Source organism: Phascolarctos cinereus, unplaced genomic scaffold, assembly GCF_003287225.1.
Source record: "Phascolarctos cinereus isolate Bilbo 61053 unplaced genomic scaffold, phaCin_HiC Scaffold_726;HRSCAF=1367, whole genome shotgun sequence".
In the NCBI taxonomy this organism is placed as follows: domain Eukaryota; kingdom Metazoa; phylum Chordata; class Mammalia; order Diprotodontia; family Phascolarctidae; genus Phascolarctos; species Phascolarctos cinereus.
The window spans coordinates 353,046,419-353,071,762 of record NW_027556098.1 but is presented as its reverse complement, the minus strand read 5'-3'; the positions used below and the strand labels follow the sequence as shown (position 1 = coordinate 353,071,762).

Genomic DNA, 25,344 nt, shown 5'->3' with positions numbered 1-25,344 from the left:
GCTCAAGTCACATCCAGCATGCCTGAAAATATTTTGACTCACTGATAAAGCAGTTAAATGCCCAAGCTCACATTTATTTAGAGTGGATATAGACTGTAGCACAGTAGAAAAGAACTGAGTGTCTTAAGGTAGCTGATTCTGACCCATCTCTCCTACTTCCTCAATTGCCCCATTAACTTTATCCCCTTTTCTGATCTGGAAGAGATCAGGGGAAGGAGAGGAAATAGCAGCTAATGACCCATAGGTGTCAAATAGTACCACATCCTTGAAGGATTATTTCTGAAAGATACAGGGGAAGGAGAGGATAGGGAAAGACAGCAAATGGAGATACTTCCCTTGTCAGATTCTCTTGAATAGTAAAAGTACACAGAAGATTTTAACGTTTTTCTTTTATTTCCTCAGGACTCCAGAAGGAGATGGTGAATTATCTCTCTGGATGGAGGATATTTCAGAAACGATCATGGTCTTTGGTAGCCCCCATAAAAATGCCCTCTTTGAATGATACAGAATTCCATCCTTCCTTCTTCCTGCTTCTAGGAATCCCAGGGCTGGAAGGTGCACACATCTGGCTTGGCTTCCCCTTCTGTGCCTTATACTTGGCTGCATTCATGGGAAATATCACCATCCTGTACGCAATTCAGACTGAACGAAGCCTCCACCAGCCCATGTTCTACTTCCTGGCCATGCTGTCAGGAATTGACTTGAGTTTGTCCACAGCTACCATCCCCAAGATGCTGGGAATTTTCTGGTTTAACTTGAAGGCTATTGAATTTGGAGCCTGTGTCACCCAAGTGTTCTTTATCCATTTTTTCACAGTCATGGAGAGCATTGTACTGCTGGCCATGGCTTTTGACCGCTATGTTGCTATTTGCAACCCCCTTCGCTATACCATGATCCTTACTCACAAAACCATTGGTTTCATTGCTCTGGTGGTTTTCCTAAGGAGCTTGTTTATGATAGCTCCTATTGTATTTCTCCTGCTTCAACTCCCTTACTGTGGGCACAGAGTCATCCCCCATACCTACTGTGAGCATATGGGTGTGGCTAGATTGGCCTGTGCCAGCATCAAAGTCAATATCTATTTTGGGCTGGGAAATATTTCCATATTATTTCTGGATGTGCTTCTGATCATCATTTCTTATGCCAGGATACTCCAGGCTGTCTTCCACCTCCCCTCCTGGCATGCTCGACTCAAAGCACTCAATACCTGCAGCTCCCACATCTGTGTCATCTTAGCCTTCTTCATGCCAGCTCTATTCTCCTTCCTCACTCATCGTTTTGGCCACAACATCCCCCATTACATCCACATCCTCCTGGCCAATCTCTATGTAGTTGTGCCTCCTGCCCTCAACCCTGTCATCTATGGGGTCAGGACCAAGCAGATACGGGAGAGAGTTTTGAAGATTTTCTATAAAAAACAATGACATGATAGAAACAAGGATGTCTCAGTGGTACCTTTTTTCATTCTACCACAGTAAATGAGCCTACCTGAAAACTCAAAGAGGTGATGTGGCATGCTGAATAGAGAGCTGACCTCCGAAATGGGAAGATTTGGGTTCAAATTTCACATCCTAGCTCTGTGGCTTTGGCCATTTTTCAGTGCACCAGGCAGATGCCTAACAATCTTAAGTTGCATAGAAGGTGCCTATCTGTATTGGTAGATTGTATTTTATCATTTCAGAATACTCCTTCCTAATGAATTTTTTTAAAAGAATAGCTTTAAAACTCTCCTAGTAGGTACTGATAACATGCTTGTGTATGGATCTGAGTGTCTCTTTGATGGAATGTATGTATAAATGGGTTGGTTTATGGGTGGGTAAGTCTAAGTAGGATTGAAATGGCTGAGGAAACAAAGGTTCGATTTTCTGAGCATACCAGTTTACTAAGCAATGCATACCAATTACCTAACAAATTGGGACCAAGCCCTCTCAGCTTTGGCACTGGACTCTGAATACAGGGAGAGACAGATTTTTATGCATTAAAAATAATCAAAGAAAGCCAATTAATTAAAAGAAAACAATTCACCAGGGTACAAGATTAAATAATATGATTTTTAATTGCAGGAAAGATTAGAAACTTTCCAAGCTGGGATGAGGAGAATGAGTAGATGCAATTACCTGAAATCAGAAAAAAGAGGTGTCCTCCTCCCCTCAATTAAAGGAACATGGGAACAGTAACTGATTGACCAGTAAGAGATCAGTTTTGAGATAAGACATATGAGCTGCTTGAGCTGTATAATTGTGAGAAAACTCCTTGCATCAGTCTTCAGATATGTTTGGGTTTCCTGTCAGCATAACCTAGGTCTCTAAGCAGCAGGCAGAGGTGGTCCAGTTTTCCAGCCATGCAGGGCTAGGTTAGAACAAGACAATAAAGTTTTCTCTTAATTCCCACAATTGAATAAAGTTTTTCACAAGAGAGAAATTAGACTAGACCCATAATTGATTGGAAAGGGAACTGAACTAGCTCCACAACTGAGTCACAAGATGGAGTCAATGTGGTTCATTCTCTTCCCACTACCACTTGCTCTTCTAATTCCCTCACCTGGACAAAGATTCTTCACTTCAGACCACTCTGATAGAAGTGATAAAATGGAGTAATATGGTGTCAGAATGAGAAGCAATTTGTGAATTTAGTCCTAGCAGTACCTGTGCAGGTATCCCCTCTATAGGGTCTTAGGCAAACAGTCATCCACCAAACACTCAAAGAACACTATGAATAGAGAAGCACCTTCTCAGGAAGTCTATTTTACCTTGAGATAGGTCTCACCATCAGAAAAAATTAATTACATTATACTGAAATCCAGAACTACCACCAATTGTTCTCAGGGGGACTATTTTTCCCTCTGGGGCCAAGCAGAAAAAGTTTAATCTCTTTTCAACACAGCAGCCCTTAAATCATAAAATAATAGATTTAGGGTTGGAAGGGACCATTTGAAGTCATGGACTCCACTCTTGTCATTTGATATATGAAGAAATTAAAGGGAGTTGAAATGCCTTGGCCAAGGTCTCAAAGCTAGTAATCAGTAGAGCCAGGATTCCATCATCTCCTCTGATTCCAAATCCAACACTTTTTACTGTACCTTGCTGCTTCCTATTACATTCTATTACATCATGGCCACTGCCCAGGTCCACAATGACTGAATTGCATTGCAATTTAGCCTATATCTTTCTATCTTGTTAACAAGATTTTTTTGAGAGATTTTAAGTGTCTTCCTAACATTTTTCACAGCCTGAAATACAGGTATATTATTTTTATGGAATTCTCATAATGACTAAATTACTAAATCAATCAATTTATCAGTAAATAAGCAAATGAATAAATAAATGGATAAATGGATAAATGAATAAAATAGATAAATAGATAAATGAATCAATGAATAAATTTAGTAATACTATGACAAAAAGAAATAGAATTACTCCTGTTATCATAATTACAATCCCATAAGAATATTTTAATGAATCCATGTTAGCTTGGAGTGATTATTTGTTCTCTTTTTATCTGTTCACAAACTATTTCTCCAATTTTTTAAAAATCAACCATTGGTCAACTTTAACATTCTTTGTTACTTTTACTTTGTTCTGATCTTTAGTATTCTTCACATTATTTTCATCTAACTGTATCATTCTTGTTTTCATCCACAGTTTGCTTCCAATTTTTATTGATAGGCTTTAAAAATTGGATTTAGTCAATAAGTTCCCTATGCAGTCACAGTCTTTTTAGGCAGTTTTCCCTTTCCTTCCTCATTGGAATTATTTTCATTTGTGTTATCAGAATTTAATTATAGATAGGCTTCTATCCCATCCAAATTTCCCAGTAGAATCTGGGGCCAAGAGAAAAAGCTCTGAATACCACAGTTTGAGAAGGATGTTATTAAACTGGAAAGTGTCCAAAGGAGGGCAACCAGGAAGGTGGAGGGCCTTGGGTCCATGACAGATGAGTATCAGTTGAAGGAACTGGGAATGTTTAGCCCAGAGAAAAGAAGACTGAAGGGGTAAGGTCACATGACAGCTATGTTTAAATAAATTTGAAGGGCTGTCATACCAAAGAGGGAGTTGACTTACTCTATAGTTCCAGAGGACTGAACCAGGGACAAGGAGTGGAAGTTGCAAAAAAGCAAATTTAGTATTGATGTAAAAAAAAAATGGTAAGGTGTTATAGGAGACACATTTTTATGTATTAGCTGGACTACATTGTCACTGAAGTTCCTTCCAAGTCTCAAATTCCATGATTTTTGATCCTAGTCTTTCATAGAATATTTGAAATCTCATCTCCCAATAGTCATGTAATCTCCCTAGAATAATAATGATAATCTCCTTAAAATATGAGATTATTAGCAAGATAAATTAATCATTTCTTAACTTTTCTGCTTATAGTATAAAATACCTTGACATCTTTCTGGATATTTAAAATCTCTTAAAATGACTATATCCTGTCCCAGTATTGGTTTTGTGATGTAATTCTTTAAATCTCTATTTTGTCATTCTAGTTCAGTGATCAACAATAAACACTCACCACAATAACACCTGTTTCTCTTTGACTTAATTCTCTCCTTGGTATCTCCATAATGCTTCCCCTTCTTATGCATGGATTTTTTTTTTCCTAATAGGGACATATGTGGTGCTACTAACACTCCTCCTCCACCTCCACCACCACTTTCATCTGACTTGCTCTTTTTGCATAAGTTATATTTTCACATTGTCATATTTTAGTAATGTATCATACTCCACTAAGGTCTTAATAGTAATTATGAAGTAGCATTTACCTCCTTCCCTTAAAATATTTAACTTATTTTAAAAAAAAATTTATTCACCAATAACAGAGACCATGAATATTGTTACAGCCTTTTTTCTAATGGAATCTCCTGACTTTGCTCATTTCTTTTACTACAGCTTTGTTGTATCTACTTATATCTTTGCCATTTGGACTTAGCAGTTTAACATGGGTAATTGCCTCCTCTCTTTGTGATTTTCAATTAAAAACCTGATGAAATTTTCAAAAATACAAATTCTTCATATCCCTGATGTAATAGGTAAATTTTGAAATAAATGAATTATTCATAATCCTAACTTTGTCTAGGGAAAGTCTGTTTACTAGAAGTAGTCTGAGGTAGAACTGAATTCTCTCCCTTGAAAGATTTCCTTGAAGATGCTTGGATTTGCTTTGGGTCCTGTTTGGTAAAATGTATTTAAGGGAAAGAGTTATGGGGGACTCAAGGAAAGATGAGAACTGGTAAATGAAAAAAATAAGAATCTGATGAACGACTAACCTTTGCTTCTCAGGAAACTCACTGCTTTAACTTTGGGTAGAGCTAGGATTGGAGCAGAAGTCCTTTATTTAGGTTTTTTCTTGCACCTGTACAATTTTTTATCCCACAAATACAATGGACCTTTCTTAATTCCCTTTTGACACACCCTTCCTTATTAACTTCAGGATTGCTTGCTTGATCTCCTGGGTTCGGACCCCATAGACAATGGGGTTGAGAGCAGCTGGGATGACATGGTGCAGAACATTGAGCAAGATTGGTACATCAGGAGAAACTCTCTTCTTGGCTACGTGGGTGAGAATAAAAACCAGCAGGATGGTGCTGAAGAAGAGAATGAGGATGAAGTGGGAGCCACATGTACTCAGGGCCTTGACTGCAGCACTTTTAGCCTTTAGCTGAAGAATAGTACATAGGATGAACATATATGAAAGGAAAATAAGGATGAGATCAGAACCAAGCATAGTCCAGCCAGCAATGAATTGGTAGAGGCGATTGAGAGTAACATTATCACAAGAAAGTTTGGACACTGACAAGTTGGCACAAATACAATTCTCAATGATATTATGCTGACAGTAGTGTAGCCGAGCAGACAGAATAGGGATGGGCACAGTGGCAAGAGCATTCCGGGCCACTACGAAAATGGCAGCCTTGGCAACAAATTGATCAGTAATTACAGATGGGTAGCGCAGTGGGTGGCAGATAGCGACATATCTATCATATGCCATTATCAGGAAGGTACAAGACTCCATGGCCAGGAAGCAGTTCATGATATACATCTGGAGGAAGCAGGCAGAGAAGCTTATGGGTCTGAGATCAAACCAGAAGATGAGCAGGACTTTGGGGATGACAGTGAGGCAGAGCACGATGTCCAGCAGGGAGAGAAGGCTGAGCAGGTAGTACATGGGCTCATGCAGACAGGCCTCCAGTCGGATGGTGATTAGGAGGGTGGCATTGGCCCCCATGGCCAGGAGGAAAAGCAAGCTCAGGGGCAGAGAGAGCCAGTGCTGCCAACTTGGAGATCTAACAAAACAGTTCAGGAGAAATTCGGAGACCTCAGTGGAAGAAGAGCTGTTGGGAAGCAGCATTGTATATAGTCCTCTGGTATATGTCTTCTCTGAGTTCTTGTGGGGAAAGGAAAGAGTTAATGAATAAAATGTGTAAAGGTCTAGAGGACAAGCAAGGAATCAACCAGTAAGCCTTTATTAAGTGCTGTTACTTAGCAGTCACAGTTCTGAGTGCTAAGAATATAAAGAGAGAAATGAAAATCTTTGCCCTCAAGAAGTTACATTCTGTTGGGGGAGAAAGTATGCACATACATGGGTATATGCAAAACATAAATTCTTAAATGAATCTATAATGTCATTGAGTAATATTCTGAAGTGTAGATCTCAACCTATCATGTACACATATACACACATGTATTTTTTGTGTGTGCACATGCACATGTGTATTTACAAACATGAAGATGTATGGGGCAGCTAGGTGACGCCGTGGATAAAGCACTGGCCCTGGATTCAGGAGGACCTGAGTTCAAATCTGGCCTCAGATACTTAACACTTACTAGCGGTGTGACCCTGAGCAAGTCACTTAACCCCATTGCGTAGCCAAAACAAAACATAAAGACATACTACATTAGAGATATATACACAAATAATATACATAAACACATTCACATACATATATAACAGTAAGTAATGGTGCAGGGGAGAGAAGGCACCCATAAGAGAGGTGAAAGAGTTGGTATTTAAGCTGAACTTTGAGGGAAACTAAGGATTCTATAAAGCAGAGAGGCATACCAGGCATGAGGCATAGTTTGAGCAAAGAAGCAGAGGTTAGGGGTGGTGTTCTGTGTGAGAAATAGTGAAAAGTCCTGTTTAGCTAGACCATAGAGTGCTCAAAGAGGACTAATATATAATGAGGCTGGACTAGTATGTTGGAGCCAGGTTGTGAAGGGTATGTTAAGTGCCACATACAGTAGTTTATATTTAATCCTATAGGCAAGAGAGAATCACTGCAACTTACTGAGTGGTGAGAAATTAAGTCAGACCAATGCTTTATGGAAAGTATTTTGGTAGCTCTGAGGAAAAGGGATTTGAGAGAAGGAAGATTTGAGTCAGGGTGTCTAAAGAGGCAATAATATAGGTGAGACATGATCGGGGGCTAAATGAAAGGTGACCTTGGGAGCCTAGAGAATGGTGAGATGTTACAATGCTAGAATGTATTAGACTTGTTAATTTACTGGATAGGTAGAGTGACTCAATAGTGGAGAGCTGAGGATCACACTGAGGTTGCAAATCTGAGTGACCGGAAGGATGGTGATACCCTAGACAGAAATAGGTAATTTCAAAAGAAGTATGGATTTTGTGGGAAAGAGAATGAGTTCTGTTTGGCACATGTTGACTTTGAGATGCTGAGGGGATATCTCAGTTAGAATTTATAATAGGAAGTTGGTGATGCCGGACAAGGACTCAGGAGAGAAATTTGGATGGAGAATCATTTGCATAGAAATAATCATTAAATCTGGACTGGACAAGACAAGACAGAAAACTCTCTAAAAGGTTGCTGACTCTTTAATTCTACTTTATTAAGCTTCTAATAAAATGATCTCAAAGACCCACAATTTACAACCTGGCAAATGAGCCAAGTGTACCATACTTTAGCTCCTGCCATCTTTCCTCCAGCCTGGTAGCACTAGTTTGAAATATAAGAATCTGACCGATCCTAGAGTCAGGAGGACCTGAGTTCAAATCTGGATTCAGACACTTACTAGCTGTATGACCCTGGACAAGTCATTTCACCCTGTTTGCCTCAGTTTCTTCATCCGTAAAATGACCTGGAGAAGGAAATGGCAAACCACCTGAGCATCTCTGCCAAGAAAACCCCAAATAGGGTCATGAAGAGTTAGACAGTACTGAAAAATGACTGAGCAACAACTTCACATCCTAGTTCTCTGATTGCAATTCTAGCAGACTTTGCACTGCACCTAGTTAGACTGACTTTAAGTAGAGCCCAAGGTGCATCAAGTCAAGTCAATAAACACTGGATAAATGTCTACTATGTGGCAAGCACTGTGCTAAACACCATGGGTATAGAAATTTGAGACTATAGAGCTGTTGTCTGAAACCACCTTCCTTAACAAATCACTCCTGGTCTTCTACCTCAAAAGGTGGGTAAATTGTCAGCCCAAGGCCCATTTATTTTGGGGAGAGGGATGAGCAGGCAGAGGGGAACAAGGTACTAGGCTAGCCAGAGGTTTTGTCAAAATAGAAGCTGAGTGGATGGAAAGTCTTAGAAGTGAGGAGACAGCAGAATGAGCAAAGTGCCATGAAAAGAGTAGGAATCACATATTAAGTAGAACGCTGCTGCTGTTTGTCCTTCGTTCTCAAACAGGACCAAGACATTGGGGAGGTGATGCCATGACATGCTAGTGAATTGGATTTGAGTGATGGAGAGCTGTGCAAAGTCATCAGCCTCACTTTCTCCTCCAGAGCCATCTGGGTCCAGCGGCCAGATATAGATCAGGACAACTGGAGATGGCCCAGGATGCAGTGAGGGACCTTGACCTTTTCAATCTAAGGTCTTTAAGGTCTCAGTTTGATTGAGGCAGTGCCCATTCAGTGATTAAGGCTTAATCAGAAATGAGGTAAAGAATGGCCTCTTTAGGAAAAAAGAAGGAATGAACTCAATCAGGGGAAAAAAAAGAATATTACATCCTAGAAAACTCCAAGTAAAAGAGAAGAGAAAAAGGAAACAATTTATATAGAAAATATCAGATAATTAAAACAAAATTCAAGAATCTCAGGGAGATGGAGAATGGATCAGTTGAATTTCTTTTTCCAGCCAAGAAATTTTCTTAGCAAGTAGTCTAAAATTACCCTAGCTAGGACTCCTCTCTAGTCTCTAAGGTATAGCTACAAGCCTGGGGATAGAGTCCATATTGAAATAACAAAGGGAGCTGGCATCATCTATCCATCCCAACTCTGAGCCTAATCTATGTTCTTTCCCCTGAATGCCCACTCCCACCCATTCTTGTCCCATACCACTGATCCCTGAGACCCAACATGATCAGCCTAATAATACCCAGGTTGAAAGATAAGAATAAATCAAAGATGAAGTCCTTTTCATCTGAAGGGTTGACTTTATTTTAGCCAGCCACCACCTTAAAATTCAGGTAATTTCCAGTCCATTTATTTAACACACATTTATTTATTTGTTATTTACAAGGATCCATGCTAGGCTTCAGTGATATAAAGATAAAAAGAAACAGTCACTGTCCTCAGGGAACTTACATTTTACAAGAACATGATTGGGAACTTGAAGAATACAATATTAACATAAGATAATCCAAGGAAGGTAGCTATGGGGAAAGAGACCCAAAGTCCTCTACTGATATTTCAGAAAGAAGATATTGAGAGAAAGAAAGCTTTCAGCTCAGGTGTCAGAGAAGGCACTGGGGAGGAAGGAGCACCTACATTGAACCTAAAAGGAAGATAAGGCTATTAAAAGTGGAGATGGGAAGGAAGTATGCTTCAGATATAAAACATCTCCTTCACCAATACCTTAGTTTTAGAAGTAGAAAGCACCTTAGAGACCATTTAATCTGATCTTTTCATTTCAGTGTTGAGAAAATTGAGACCTAGAGGGGTTAAGTGATTTGTCTAAGGTTGCATAGATAAACATATATGGCTTACTTACAATTCAGACTGTGATTCCAAGTTCAGCATTCTTCCCTCTATCCTATACTGCTTCCAAGTTCTTTGAGATAATGTTACCTTTTCCGGATCACAGAATGACAACATCTCAGAATAGGAAGGGACCTTAGAGATGATCTATTTCAACTCATAGGCTCTTCATTTAACATTAAAATTCCTCTAGGGGTTGGTGGCACTAACACATTTAGCTTCCAACACTTTGGTAGGCACGAGTTTATCATATGTATCCCTGTTTGATGTGATTCCAGGTGCCCTTGGTTGGAGGCAGAGGTAGAATAGTGAAATGATAGAAAAGGCCATAGAAAGAAGGGAGGACAGGAACTTAAAATATGTTTTGCTAGTTTCACAATTAGCCCTGGGTCTCAGACTAAAACAAGATCAGACTCACCCAGCACAACACAGACAGGGCTCCCACAGAGTAGCAATCACTCTCTCCCTACCTCACTGAACCTTCTGCCTTACTCATCCAAAGGACCTAGAGTTTATACTGGAATTACAGCTCCCCTAGGATGATGTCTTCATAGTGTGGTTCCCTAAGGTCTGACATGTGGGGCACAGGCCAATCCCTAAGTCTCTGACCCTGCTAAGAGAGCAAGATAGGGAGAATAGCCTCTGAGTTAAAATTCTATTTGCCATGAAGTCACTGCTCATTTTCTTCCTCCTCAATACAACAGCACTTACCCCTCCTTAGTACCCCATGGGGAGGGATGGCTTCAGAGAACAAAAAAATAGTAAGATAGATAAGCCCCTTACAGAGAAAATGGGTGGAATGAGATTCTTTGTCTTTTTTTTTTTTTTGCTCACTTTTACTGCCAAACACCAAGGAAATCCAGACTCTTTCCTGGAATTATAGATGTAGGGCCCATACCCCATTTCTAAATATTTCAGCCTCTTCCTTACCAATGCAATGTTGACAGGAGGAAAGGAAGGATACAACCATTTATGAAGTGCCTACTATGTTCTAAACACTGTGCTAAATGCTTTACAAATATTAGCTCATTTGCTCCTCACAACAATCAAGGAAGGTAGATGTTATTTCTATTTCCCTTTTACAGTTGAGGAAGCTGAGGCAGATAAAGGATGAAGTGACTTACCTAGGGTCACAGAGCTAATGAATGTCTGAGGCTATATTTGAACTCAAGTCATTCTGACTCCATGTCCAACACTCTTGTTTATTGTGCCATTAGCTACCTCAGGAACCCTTTCAAGTCAGGTGCTTGGAGGGTGACTACTCTACTTCATGCCTGAGGAACAATTAAACCACTAAATATTTGTAGACTGATGGTGGTGGTGGTGGTAGTGATAACAGTGGTGGTGATGATAACAAAAATAACTAATATTTACATTGAACCTTAAACTTTGCAAATGTTATCTTGTCTTTGTACATGTTGTCTCATCTAATCTTCACCACAGTACTGTAGGGTAGGTGCTTTCCCCCACTTTACTGGTGAGGAAGCTGAGGATGAAAGAAGAGAAGTGTCTTGCTCAGGGTCACACAACTAATAAGTGTGTAAAGTGGATTTGAATGCAAGATTTCCTGTATGTCAGAACCAGGCTTACAACTCAGGCCATCGTATCATAGAGTTAGAGGCAGAATGATACTTGGATGGCATCTGGTCCAAATACCACAGAAAACTGAGGCCCAGGGAAGTTATATGGCCTACCAAAGTCATAAAGACGATAAAGTCAAAGAATGACTTTCAATTAAGCCATCTGATTCCAAGTTCTATGGTTTTTCTGCCACGCTCTGCTGGTAGTTCCCAATTCAGTATTCTTTCCATTGTACAAAACTATCTTCCACTCTTTATACTCATGTTTTCCCTCTATATCCAGGCAATGTTCTACATGGTTCAAACAACTGCAAAAGGAGATAAACTACACCTAATGTACGAACTGGGCTCATTCTTGGGCTTTTTTGGGTGTGTAGCTAGTTCTGCTACTGTTACCACTGCACAGGAACAAAGCATCATAACTCCCTCATTTTATGTATGAGGAACTGAGGCCGAGAGTGCCTGAATGACTTGTCCATATTCACACGGATGATAAGAACTCAGATCTTGTTAACTCAGTATAGGATTCTATCCATTAGGCCATGTTCAAAATCAAGAGACCAGATAAATCAAGAGGAGAGACCAGCTTTGGCCTGTGTAGGTCCTAAGGCTCTAATTGTACTCGGGTTGCGTGGGAATCATACTTGACCTCCTGATCTATGAGCTCTTGATATCTGATTCTCTTGATCTTTCCAACATCCTTTCCAGAAAAAAATATATATCACGAGGACTAGATCTTCCCATTATCCCTCCCAAGAAGTCCTTGGAATGGAAATGAGAATCTAATGAAGCTACTTCTCTTACTCAGTAGATAATAATAAAAATGATATAGGCAGATGGGTGGCATACTGGATAAAGCACTGGACTTGGAGTCAGAAATACCTGAGTTTGCAACCCACCTGAGAAACTTACTAGCTGTATGACCCTAAGCAAGTTACTTAAATTATCCGTCCCTTAGTTTCCTCCTCTCTAAAATGAAGTGGTTAATTTCAGTGGCCTCTAAATAGCCTATTGGCTCTCAGTCTATGATCCTGTAATATTAACCAGCATTTACATAGAATTTCAAGGTTTGCCAAGCACTTTGTAGATGTTATCCCACTTGATTTTTCTTTTTGATTTTTTTAATTCAATTTTATTTTATTTTCACTTCCAAATTCTCTCACTCCTGCCTCATCTTCCTCTACCTTTTACAAATACATGTAGTCAAACAAAATAAATTCCCATATTAGCTATGTCTCCAAAAAAAAGTATGCTTCAATCAGCACTCTGATTCTATCATGTCTCTGTCTTGAGGATAGTATGTTTCATATGTTTCATCACACATCCTCTTGAAATTGCATTGGTCATTTTGTTGAGCAAAGTTGTTGGTCTTTACAATATTGTGGTTATTGGATAAATTGTTTTCCTAGTTCTCACTTCACTTTGTATCAGTTAATTCCCATTTGATTTTTGCAACAACCTTCTCAGGTAGGTGCTATTATTATCCCCCATTTTAAAGAAGAGGACACTGAGGATGAAGAAGTTTAAGTGGTTTGCCTAGGGTTCCACACATAGTAAGTGTGTTAGGCAGGATTTGAACTCAGGTTTTGCTAATTTCAATTTTATCCATTGTACCACCTATCTTCTTCCAATGTATGCATGATTCATATTTCCCTAGAAATATAAGCAATTGCCACAGGAAATGCAATGAGAAAAAAAATATAGAGTTACAGATTTCTTTTGCAAAATGGGACTCTGAAGGTCCTGTCTTACTTATTCCCCTATATCTAGATAAAGCTATTCCAACAAATTACAAATATCTTGAAACAATTCAGTTTTGCCTTAAAGATAACCATGAAATATGATTATATGACAAAAGCAATATGAAGAAAAGATGAGACCAGCATGCTTAATGTTGTGTTAGGCCCTGACTGCTCTTAGAGGGCTCTGTTCTGATCTTGCCCCTTTGTGGGTAAGAATAGAACTTCTCACCTCAGTTCAGTAAAGCCCAAATCAGTGGCTATAAATCATTTTTTGATGAAGATTTGAAGGACACGATCCCTAATCTGCTTGGTCCTAACACCATAGATAATAGGGTTGAGGGCAGGTGGGACCACAACATACAGGTTGGCCAAGAGGATGTGAATGTAGTGGGGTACATTTTTGCCAAACCTGTGGGTAAGGAAGGAGAATAGGGATGGGGTATAGAAAGCCAACATAACACAGATGTGGGAGCCACAAGTGTTCATAGCTTTCAGCCGAGCATCTTGGGATGGGAGGCGAAACACAGCCTGGAGGATCCTGATGTATGAAATCCCAATCAGAATCACATCTGCACATACTATACAAATGACAATCAAGCCATAGATAATGTTGACTTTGATGCTGGAACAGGCCAACTAGGCAATGCCCATGTGTTCACAATAGGTGTGAGGAATGAGATGGGAATCACAGAATGGTAGCCTCAAGACAAGATAAATCAAGGGAAGCATGAAAGTCAGGGACTTCAGTATGATGGCCCCTGCAATTGCCCTAATGGTCTTATTGGTCAGGATGGTGATATACTTGAAAGGGTGGCAGATTGCCACATAGCGATCAAAGGCCATGGCCAAAAGCACTGCTGACTCCATAGTGGTGAAGCTGTGAGCAAAGAACATCTGGGCAACACAGCCCGCCAAGCTGATTTCTCTTAAATGAAACCAGAATATTCCCAGCATCTTGGGGATGGTGGCTGTTGACAGGCCAAGGTCAGTAGCAGCTAACATAGCCAGGAAATAGAACATGGGCTGGTGAAGACTCTTCTCAGTTTGTATCACAAGCAGAATGGTACAGTTTCCTAAAAGTGCAATCAGATACACGGAACCAAAAGGGAAGCCAATCCAGATATGGGCAGCTTCCAGCCCTGGAATACCAACCAGTAGAAAGGAGGAGGGGTGGGTGTATTATTGGAGTGGGGCATCTTGCCAAGCTATGGTGTATTTCTCGTTGATGGCCTGACCTGGAGGTGAAAAAAAGGTATATTCGAAGCTTAGATTTGGATCATTACACAGAAACAAGTGACACCATCCCCCCTGCCCCTGCTTTTTTCTTCCTAGGGAAAGAGACTCTGGAGACCCTGCATCTCTAGCTCCAAACCAGGAAATGTAAGTGTACCGCCCTTTCTCTCTCTCCTTAACTTGGAAGGATCCTAGGTCAGTCCACCTGAAGTTGAGTTCCATGGAACACATGCCTGATAGGGCATAATTGAAGAAAAGTGAGGACAATAATCCCTTACATTTTTATAGGGAGGTAACTGTTGATACCATGGGAGTGAATCAAGTATCTATAAGAGACAGTGTACATAGAGGACAGACCTTGAGTAATATCCACTTTCCCCTTATGGGTCAAGAGAAGGAACCAGAGAAGGTAATAGATGAGTTGAGAGAGGTAGCAGACCCAGAAAAGGATATTTTCTCAGAAGTGAAGACAGGAGAAATTATTTAGAAAGAGGGGGTGGTGAACAGTGTCAAATGATGCAGAAAGGACAAGGAAGATGAAGACTAAAAAAATTCATTGGATTTGATAATTAGCAAGTTGCTACTGAAGATGAAGACTAAAAAAATTCATTGGATTTGATAATTAGAAAGTTGCTGCTGACCTTTGGGGAGAATGATTCTAATAAACTGGTAGAAATAAAAGTGTGATTACAAGAAATCAAGAAGGGAGGGGGTGGGTGTTAAGCAAGTGAAGTCATTGGGTGTATATAAACAATTTGTTTAAGAATGACTATGAAGGAGTCAGTTGTGATGATAGCTGGTTGGGGTAAAAGAGTAAAGGGAAGGTTTTGGGGGAACTAAGGATGCCTAGTCATAGTATTATAAATTTAGAGCTGGAATGGACCTTACAGACATCTCTTGTATTCATCCCTCCATTTCTATTTGACAGGCATGATATGGGCATTGAATCTTGCTCTGATCTGCCTGTAACATTGTAAAACCCTCCTCATAGACATTCATAAATTCAACTTCTCCCCACTCCTTCATGCTATTGAACAACTGAGACTTTCTTATGCATAAATCTTATGCTATAATGCCTTAATTCTCAGTTTTTCATAGCTCCCCACCGTATATTAAATAAAATTCAAAAGAGTTTGCCTGAAATTAGTGGTCCTCCAAAATCTATCATTGTCCCCTTTCATCCTTTAGTTCCCTGCTTATACTCAATGCCATATCCAAATTGGTCTGTGCTCAGTTCCCCATAAATTACTTGTGTTTTTCTACCACCATATCTGAATCATGCTGTTCCCTTATCTGGGAACAATCTTCCTGATTCACTCATCTGAATATTATGCCCACCAATGAGCAGTACCTCCCACTAGCACTGTCACTTCCAAATAACAGTTGGAAGATCAAAATAAGTTAAGTGAACAGATTCCTTAAGGAGTCTGGGATCTTCTGAAGGTAATGAGAAAAGCAGAGGAAAGAAGAAAAAGGAAAGAATTAGAATGAGGAAATGTAGCACAAAAAAAAGAAGGGAGAAAGGAGATTGGAGAGAAGAAAAAAAGAACAAGAGGAAATGATAGAGAAGAAAAACTAGATGAGATTGGAGAAATAAAGGATGAAAGGAGGGAAATGAAAGAAGAGAGTATAAAAAAAGCGATGAATAAAAAGGGAGTAGGAAAGTAAGGAGCAAAATGAAATAAAGATGAAACTTAAGCTAGAGGAAAAAAAATTAAGGAATGAAGTAGAAAATTGGAGAAAAGGAGGAAGGAGGAAAGTAGGAAGGGAAGAGAGGAAAGAAACAGAAGAGTGAAAGATAATTTTAACAGTAGAGAGAAATTGGAGAATTTAGAGTAGGTTTTGTTGCTTAAGAAAAGGGGGAGTGCTAAAGGTACATGGTGAGGGGTAAGGATAGAATAAAAATGAAGAGGCTGGGTAAAGGACACAATTCAAGAACTGACTTACCAGACCAGGTACTGCTCTGTGAGCCAAGTGTATGGGACTATTTATATCAGAGTTGCTCACTTGCATTTCCCCTGTTGCTCATGCTGGCCTCAACCAACAACACAAGCCCTCTGGTACATTACTACACCTAGAGCCACTGGGAATAGAACTAGGAGTTAGTTCTTTGGTTGATAGTTGGCTTCAAAGAGGTGGTACCCATTTATAGTTAACCTTTTCACAGCCGGAGAAGAATTTGACTGATTAGTTTGAATTCCACTGGGGACTCTGAAAGGAAAATGCTTCATGGATTGCAGCTGCAGTTGTAAATGGAAGAGGTGAACCCACTCCCTGCTAGAGCCTTTCTTTGATTCTACAACGTATTTGTCAATAGATACCTTTCACTGATATGCATACTTGCCATGAATGTGTTCAATGGACATATTATGTTTTCACTAGATTCTGGTTTAATAGAAGCACCCTGGGGATCAGAAATTTTCTCATTTTTGTCTCTGTATCCCCAGAAACTAGAATAGTGGTTACCACATAATACCACTTAATAAATTCTTGTTGATTGATTAATAGATAGGGAAATGTGCTGGAAAGGACACCCTGCTCATTAGACTAGAGAGCCACTGAGAAAGGGGCTTATATCTCCTATGAAGCTGGAAATTTCCAGGTGGCAGGTACTGCGCCATCATCACTGGACATGGATTGTGCCTCTACTGCAGTGGGATCACTCTCAGGGTGAGGAAGTACTTCCCCATCAGACTGAGAGAGCTATGAAGATGAAGGTAGAGTGTCTGTCCACTGAGGAGAGCTCTTGATAGTTATGCAGCCATATTACAATTAGTTGCAAGATGAGCAATCATAAATGAAAAGGCTAGGCTGGTTTTGTACCCAGGGATTTTGGGAGAACTTAAGTACAGGGTTCTCAAGAACACAGGGGAAAACGGTTTCCTTATCAAAGTCAATAGAATGTAAGTTCCTTGAGGCCAACGACTTTTTGTATCCCCAGGTCCTAGTTGAGTCCCTGGTACACAATGTCATATATTAATTATTTTAGTTGAATTAAATTGAATGAGAGAAAGTAAGGTATAGGGAGTGCTGGATTTTAGGTCAAGAAATCTGTTTTATCATTAGCCCAATCTGCCTCCCCAAATCTTGTTTTCTTATAGAAGTTTCTTGTGCTCGCTTCCCCAGCTGAAGTCCTTGTCACTGAGGAAATTTTCCATGTCCTTCCAGTCTCATGTCCATCACCTTGTCTCTTCCCCAATAGTTTGAGAGTTTTCAGAAAATAGCATCAGGACTTCCCTCATTAGGCAAGGAACTGGAAACAAAGTCTATGTTCATTGATTGGAAAATGACTAAATAAACTGTGGCACATGAATACATTAGAGTATTATTTCATCATAAGAAACTATAAATATGAAACAAAGGGGTAGGGGAGGCATAAACTGATGCAAAATGAAGTAAGCAGAACCAGGAAAACAATGTTCACAGTTACTGTAGCAATTTAAACAAAACAACAACAAAACAAAACTAGATTCTGCAAAATTATAATTAGCAGACAGATAGAAGTAGAACTAACAGAGAGCAGTGGCATTAAACACTGGAGTGGAAGAATTTTCTAGAAAGACAAAGTACTTGACAATGTCAAATGCTACATAGTCCAAGGAGGATCAGGATTGAAAAGAATCATTTGATGTGGCAATTTAAGAGATCATTGTAAAAGCTGGAGAATGATGAAGTCAGAAGCAAGGAAGTTGGTACTATTGATCTAGTTTGTCCAGTGAATATCTCTGGAACATTGGAGTTTATTGGAAACAATTCTAACCTATTTGAGTATTAGCAAGATATGGTCATCAGAAAGCTTGGGATTGATACCTGGCCACCTTGACCATCTATTTAGCCTTTGTGGAACCTTATAGGAACATAAAATAAAGTGATACAAGTATCACAGGATCAAAGATTCCTCCAACTCAAAAGTAGATACAGCAGAGTTTGACTTTGCTGATTCCCTAATGACTGAAAAGTTGAAAGATTAATTGAGGGAGATCAGCAAGAATATAGTTATCATTACATGCAAGGGATATGGGATGTGCCAGGTGAGGAGACCATAAAAAACACTTCAGTTACTTGTGATGTTTCTGAGAGTTATTTAGGAAAACAGAAGATCTCAACCAAAAACCATCTGAAAGCATTGCTAGTATATGGTACCACCCCAGAGTCTATCAGTTCATATGTATTGCCTATAGTATGGTGTAAGAATGAATGAATGAATGAAGTGCTAAGTAAGCACTTATTTTGTTCCAAGTCCTATGCTAATCTAACCATTGAACATATAAATACAAAAAAGACAGTCCCTACCCTCAAGAAGCTTAAATTCTAACAGGGAATGATACCATATATAAGGGAGGCTGGAGTTAGAAAGTTAAAGGGGGGAAGAAGCATGGCCAAAAAGTGGCATGGTGGCTTGGTTTGAAGTAAAATGAGATGAAAAGTCACCCATAAGAGACCAAGGTCCCAAGTTCAGGTGTCTGAGATCTGTTGGAAGGAGAAAGACAGGGTAAAGGATTCATGGTTTCAAGATTTCCAGGAAGTAAAAGACAAATAAGAAATGTGAAATACGAAAATATGAAAATATACACACACATGTAAATACACACACACACACATACATATATCACTTTGGGTAAAAGAATTAAATTGGCCCATAACACCATGCCAAGAGTTCAGTACACTCTACATTATCAGCTATATGCTCAGTAGTTTCCAGTGTTAGATTTATGTGGTAAATACCATCAGGTCCTTATGGAACGAATAATGTTTAAGTATTTACTCTGAATCAAGCATTGTGCTTAGTGTTGGAGATATAAATATAAAACCAGAACTATTCCTCCACTCAAGGAACTTACATTTTAATAAAGAAGACAACTCCTATGGGGATTGGTGGCCAAGCAAAGGAACTATGGTCTGTGAAGTCCTAAACATAATGAGGGAGACAATAGGGCAGTGATTCTCATACCCTTTTCAGAGGTAATCGTAACTTTTATTTTATTAAAACTCTCATTGCAGGAGCCGTAAGGGTGTGGGGGGTTGGCAGGGCAGAAAATGGCCGGGTAAAGAGGAGGATGTGTGTAATCCTGGGGAGTGTGGAACTTAGTGATTAGCTTGTACCAGGCATGGTCTCTGGAGACTCTGTTTACCCAGTGTAGCAGTAGTACTTTGGCAGGGCAGAAAAGATCAGTCATACATTGTACTACAGCATATATTGGCTCAGATCCTTCCACTTCAAAAGCTGAGAATCTGCCCTTTCAGGGCCCAAGATTGGATTAAGGTGGCCTTGTTTTCATGCAATGTAAATAGGAATTGAAGTCTCGCCCGTGATTACCAACCATGTTAGATAAGTCCTGTATATACAATGGGACAATCATGAGTGTAACAATGTAGCCAGAGAGAAGGCATTGGTAGTAACTAGGCACTGCATAGACAGAGGAATACAAGGACGAGTCAGTTTTTTGTTTTTCTGGCATGTTTAAAACACAAACAAACAACTAGTTTCCGTGTCTTTTCCAAAGAGTACCTGCCATTTTTCAATGGCTTATTTAGAGCTAGTGACTGGAGCAATGGAGTACTTCTAAGTACTGGTCCTAGGCTCCTGGAAGGGATCTTAGAGATCATCAAATCCAGCCCTTTCATTTTATAGAAGAAATATCTGAGGCTCAGAAGTGTCAAATGAATTGGAGGGGGCAAGGATGTGAAAATAGCTTTGGAAGGGATTGTAGAGATTATAAAAATCAACCCCACCATTTTAAAGAAGAGGAAATTGAGCCCTAGAGAAGTTAAGTTACACACCAGAATTCCATAGCCTGAAGCAGGATTCAAACCCAGGTCTTCATGACTCCAAGAACATTGGTTTATCTATACTGCCACATTTGCCCCTGGATTATCTCATTTTCCTCGGAAAGACAGAAAGAGAACATGAGGAAAGATTGATTGAAATATTGAAATGGCTAGGATAGTAGTTTAAACTCTTTGGTTTTAGGACTTTTTCACACTCAACAATTATTGAGGACCAGAAAGAGCTTATACGGATCATATCTATCAATAATTACCATATTAGAAATGAAAATAAATTTTCAAAATATATATTAAATATGTAAAAATGTATAAAAATATAAGTGTATAAAATGTATAAATATATTAAATATGTAAAAATACACAAATGTATATACAAAACCAATGCATCCAAAGTTAGAAGGAAAACAGATAATAGTAATTTTTTTACAGTTTCTTTGATAAAGGGCTGATTTCTTAAATATATAGAGAACTGATTGAAATTTATAAGGACATAAGTTATTTTCCCAATTCATGAAAGATCAAAGTATATGAACAGGGAGTTTTCAAAAGAGGAAATCAAAGCTATTTATAATCATATCAAAATAAAATATTCTAAATCACTATTGATTAGAGAAATGCACATTGAAACAAGTGATGCCACTTCACACATATCAGACTGGCTAATACGACAGAAAAAAATGGCAAATGTTGGATGGGATGTGGAAAAAGTGGACACTAATGTCATGTTGATGGAGTTGTGAATTGATCCAACCATCTGGAGAGCCATTTGAAACCATGCCTGAACAGTATAAAACTGTGTATACCCTTTAACTCAGCAATACCACTTATTGTTGTTATTAATTCATGTCAGTAGTGTCTGACTTTTTGTGACCCCATTTGGAATTTTCTTGGCAAAGATAGAGGAACTGTTTGCCATTTCCTTCTCCAGCTCATTTTTAGATGAGAAAACTGAAGCAAACAAGGTCAAGTGACTTGCCCAAGGTTACATGGCTAGTAAGTATCTGAGGCTAGATGACTCAGGAAGATCCTGACTCAAGGCTCAGAACTCTATCCACTGTACCACCTAGCTGCACTTGTCATACCTAGTAGATCTGTATCCCAAAGAAATAAAAGAGAAAGGAAAAGATCTATATGTGCAAAAAACATTCATATAAGCTCTTTTTGTGTTGGCAAAAAAAATTGAAATTGAGGGGATGCTGGTCAGTTGGGGAATGGCTGAACAAGTTGTGGCACATGACTATGATAGAATACTACTGTGCTATAATAAATAACCAGGGTGGCGCAGTGGATAGAGCACCGGCCTTGGATTCAGAATGACCTGAGTTCAAATCTGGCCTCAGACACATAACACTTACTAGCTGTGTGACCCTGGGCAAGTCACTTACCCCCATTGCTTAACTTAAAAAAAAAAAGAAATAAGCAGGGAAAAACTGGAAAGACTGATATAAATTGATGCAAAGTGAAATGAACAGAACCAGGAGGTCATTTTATATAGCAACACATGTATTATATGATGATAAACTGTGAATGACTTAGCTCTTCTGATCAATAAAATGATCCCAAACAATTATGAAGGACTTAATGATGAAAAATGTTATTCACCTCCAGAGAAAGAACTTATGGAGTCTAAATGCTGATTGAAGCACTTTTTTCACTTTATCATGTTGGGGTTTTTTTTCAGTATGGCTTGTATGAAAATGTTTTGCATGATTTCTCATGCAAACTTTATGTCGCATTTCTTACCTTCATGAAGCGTAGGGAGGGGTGCAAAAGAAGGAGAAAAATTGGATCTCAAAAATTTCTTAAATGAATGCTAAAATTACATAAATGATAAATTGGGGGGAAAAAACCCTCTCAGTCCCTCAGGTAACTCTCCAAAGTGAGGAGATGGTAATCTGTATAGAGGACCTTCCTAACCAGGAGCTCCCTATTCTGACAGAATTCATGAGAGAAAGAAAGAGGGAGGGGGAGTCTCTCTCTCACACACACACACACACACACACACACACACATACAGAAAGAAAGAGAGAGAGAAAATTCAGTGTATTCTAGGTAATGGGGTTGCCTGTATGTAATGAGGTAGTTTGTGCCACACGTGCTACACAGAGGTGAGAGACACAGAAGGAATGATGAATTCCGGAATCAGAGAGTACTTCAATTTGGCTAGCACATGGGAATCCATGAGAGGGGGCTTTCTGAAAAGAAAGTGTTTTCTTTCCAGGAATTTTCCCCATGAACTCTTACATAGCATGCCCTCTGTACTTGTGCATTTGACTTTTAGAACCCAATCTCAGGATTAAGGGTTTCACGCTGATCTCACTAAATCTCATTTTATGATATTAGACCATCGTTCTAGCCTAATGAGACTTTTTTGGATCCCAAATCTGTCATTCAACATATTAGTTACCATTCCTAGTTTTTTCTTATCTGAAAATCTGAAAATTTACTACTTAATTTAATGGATGAAAACAGAATGGACAGCATCAATGATGAGGTGCTGTGGCACTACAATACAGACTGTCTTTAGATTTACATAAATGAAATTATATTTACATAAATTAATTCTTTTCATATAAAGTCAATTAATAGAGCCTTGTAGTGATAGGAGTGCTAAGAATCTAATCATAATTATTTCTTCTGATCAATTTCACAGAGTTTTTGTGGCACTATGGGTAGACTAACCATGCTTGGTCAAAGCTAACGTTTCAGACTATGATCACATTGCAGTAATGGACATTGTATTTTAACCACATGCCTTTTTCATAACCTGATTCTTAAATAATTATAAAAATACTGAGAATCATGGCTTGTAAGAAGTCATTCAGGTTGATAGAATGAAAACAATATTTATTGAAATCTCATTGCATGAAAGCTCTGTGTAACAATTGGAAGTAATACATGAATGCTTTAAAATTCCCTTTATAATAGTCTAGACAACAGGTTTCAAATAAATGGTCTGAGGGTACCCTAAATCAGATCGAAATGTAATTTGGAAATATTTAACAAAATAAATACTTCTTTGAATTATAATTTAAAATATAAATATGTGTGGTTTCTAAGTCCACGTATGGTCTGCAGTGATCTTTATGTACAGTTTGGTGATCCCCATTTCTATTTGCATTTGACTACTGGTCTAGATAATCTTCTTGGATCATTGTCTTCTGCATTTCTGGAGAGTAATTGTAATGACAAAGCATAGGGGAGGTGTGTGTGTGTGTGTGTGTGTGTGGAGGGAGTGACATGTATGTATGATGGAAGGAGATAGCAATTAAAAGAATATGAAAAGGGGATAAAATTGGCAATTTCAATTGTTCCCAAAAGTTTCAGGTACATTATGAACAGGAAGTTCTTCATTCCTATGTTTTGGATGAGAAGAGAAAGCGTCTTAATCCTGGGAATTAAGAAATTTTGGGATTAAAGATCTTTAGCACTCGCTCTCGGATCTGCTTTGTCCGAACCCCATAGATGACAGGATTGAGGGCAGGTGGGACAACCACATATAGATTAGCTAGAAGGATGTGGATATAACCAGGGATATTGTGGCCAAACCGGTGGGTCATAAAAGAGAAGAGGGCTGGAGTGTAGAAGGCCAGCATGACACATACATGGGAGCCACAAGTGCTGAGGGCCTTCATTCTGGTATCATGAGAGGGGAGGCGGAAAACAGCCCTTAGGATTTGGATGTAGGAAAAACCAATCACAATAAGATCTAAATACCCTACAGAGCAAGCCACAAGACCATAGACAATGTTGATCTTAATACTTGTACAGGCCAGACGAGCTAGGCCCATGTGCTCGCAATAGGTGTGGGGAATGATTCGGGCACCACAGAATGGAAGCCTCAGGACAAGAAATATGAATGGTGTCACAAAAACTAAAGATCTCACTATAATAATTATTCCCAAATTGGCCACCACTTTGTTGGTGAGGATCATGGTGTATCTTAGAGGATTGCAGATGGCCACAAAGCAGTCGATGGCCATGACTGTGAGCACCACAGATTCTAGGCCAGTGCACATATGTACAGCATACATTTGGCTGATGCAGGCACCAAACATGATCTCCCTCAAGTTGAACCAGAATATGCCCAGCATCTTAGGAATAGTGGCAGTGGATAGGCCAAGGTCAATGGAAGCCAGCATAGCCAAGAAGTAGAACATGGGCTGGTGGAGGCTCCTCTCAGAATGTATTACAAACAGGACAGTCATGTTCCCTACAAGAGCAATCAAATACACAGCACAAAATGGGAAGCCAGTCCAGATGTGAACATCTTCCAGCCCTGGAATCCCCAGTAGCAGGAAGGAAATGGGATAGAATTGCGTATTGTTAGAAGGTGACATTCCAGTGGTCCTTCTTGGTTGTTGGAAGACTGTCTCTCCTTGTAAGGGTCCCCTGAGCTACCTACATCATTCTGAATCTTTTCTGAAGAGACACAAATCCTATTCTCTCCTTCCATAACCCAGGACAGGAAACCTGGGGAGGGAAATTTAAATGGAGTTAAACAGGATTCTGAAACACAGAACCGATGTTGTCCACAACCTCCTGACAACCTTCATCCCAGCCTTGCCAAAATTACTTCAAAGTACAGTACAGTTATGTATCAGATTATCTAATTAACTACTTGGAGGCTGGGATCACAATCTTTCTGAGTCTGGATATTCTCCATCATGCCTAGAATAGAACTCTGTATCATATGTATGTGTGTATGTGTATGTGCTTGGGGATGGTGAGCTGTATCCCACACACGTGTGTGAGGGGAAGCAGTCAGTAAGTGTTCATGGTTGTTGTTTCTTTTAAAAAAGAAAGGCTCATGGAGGCTAAGATATTGTGAGGCATGTGATAAAGGAATAAAATATCTAAGATATGTCCCATGGTCAGTGGAATGTAAGAGATACGTATTGTTTGTTTTTTATTTACTTTCTTTTCATTTTGAGTTCTAAATTCTCTCTCTCCCTCTGAGCCCCTCCCCAACCCATTTAGAAGATAAACAATATGATGCTTATATATGTGAAGTCATGTAAAACATATTTCCATATTAGCCATGTTACGGGGGGGGG

General features: G+C 39.3%; 3 protein-coding genes and 1 pseudogene across 3 annotated transcripts; 1 reads left to right on the top strand and 3 right to left on the bottom strand.

Annotated features, from left to right (window-relative positions):
• Positions 1–276: 276 nt before the first annotated feature.
• On the top strand, positions 277–3,299 carry LOC110200582 (olfactory receptor 52E8-like). The gene has a single exon (XM_078146617.1). It carries the CDS (start codon positions 417–419, stop codon positions 1,422–1,424), a length of 1,008 nt encoding a protein of 335 aa, XP_078002743.1. The 5' UTR covers positions 277–416; the 3' UTR covers positions 1,425–3,299.
• Positions 3,300–5,391: 2,092 nt separating this feature from the next.
• LOC110200539 (olfactory receptor 56A3-like) lies at positions 5,392–6,348 on the bottom strand. Its single transcript, XM_020975912.1, has one exon. It carries the CDS (start codon positions 6,346–6,348, stop codon positions 5,392–5,394), a length of 957 nt encoding a protein of 318 aa, XP_020831571.1.
• Positions 6,349–13,531: 7,183 nt separating this feature from the next.
• On the bottom strand, positions 13,532–14,463 carry LOC110200505 (olfactory receptor 52E4-like; annotated as a pseudogene).
• Positions 14,464–23,685: 9,222 nt separating this feature from the next.
• LOC110200511 (olfactory receptor 52E5-like) lies at positions 23,686–24,627 on the bottom strand. The gene has a single exon (XM_020975891.1). It carries the CDS (start codon positions 24,625–24,627, stop codon positions 23,686–23,688), a length of 942 nt encoding a protein of 313 aa, XP_020831550.1.
• Between the last annotated feature and the right edge of the window lie 717 nt (positions 24,628–25,344).

Excerpts from the sequence above, each read along its gene's own strand:
- LOC110200582 (XM_078146617.1), top strand. The coding sequence starts at position 417 with ATGGTGAATTATCTCTCTGGATGGAGGATATTTCAGAAACGATCATGG.
- LOC110200539 (XM_020975912.1), bottom strand. The coding sequence starts at position 6,348 with ATGCTGCTTCCCAACAGCTCTTCTTCCACTGAGGTCTCCGAATTTCTC.
- LOC110200511 (XM_020975891.1), bottom strand. The coding sequence starts at position 24,627 with ATGTCACCTTCTAACAATACGCAATTCTATCCCATTTCCTTCCTGCTA.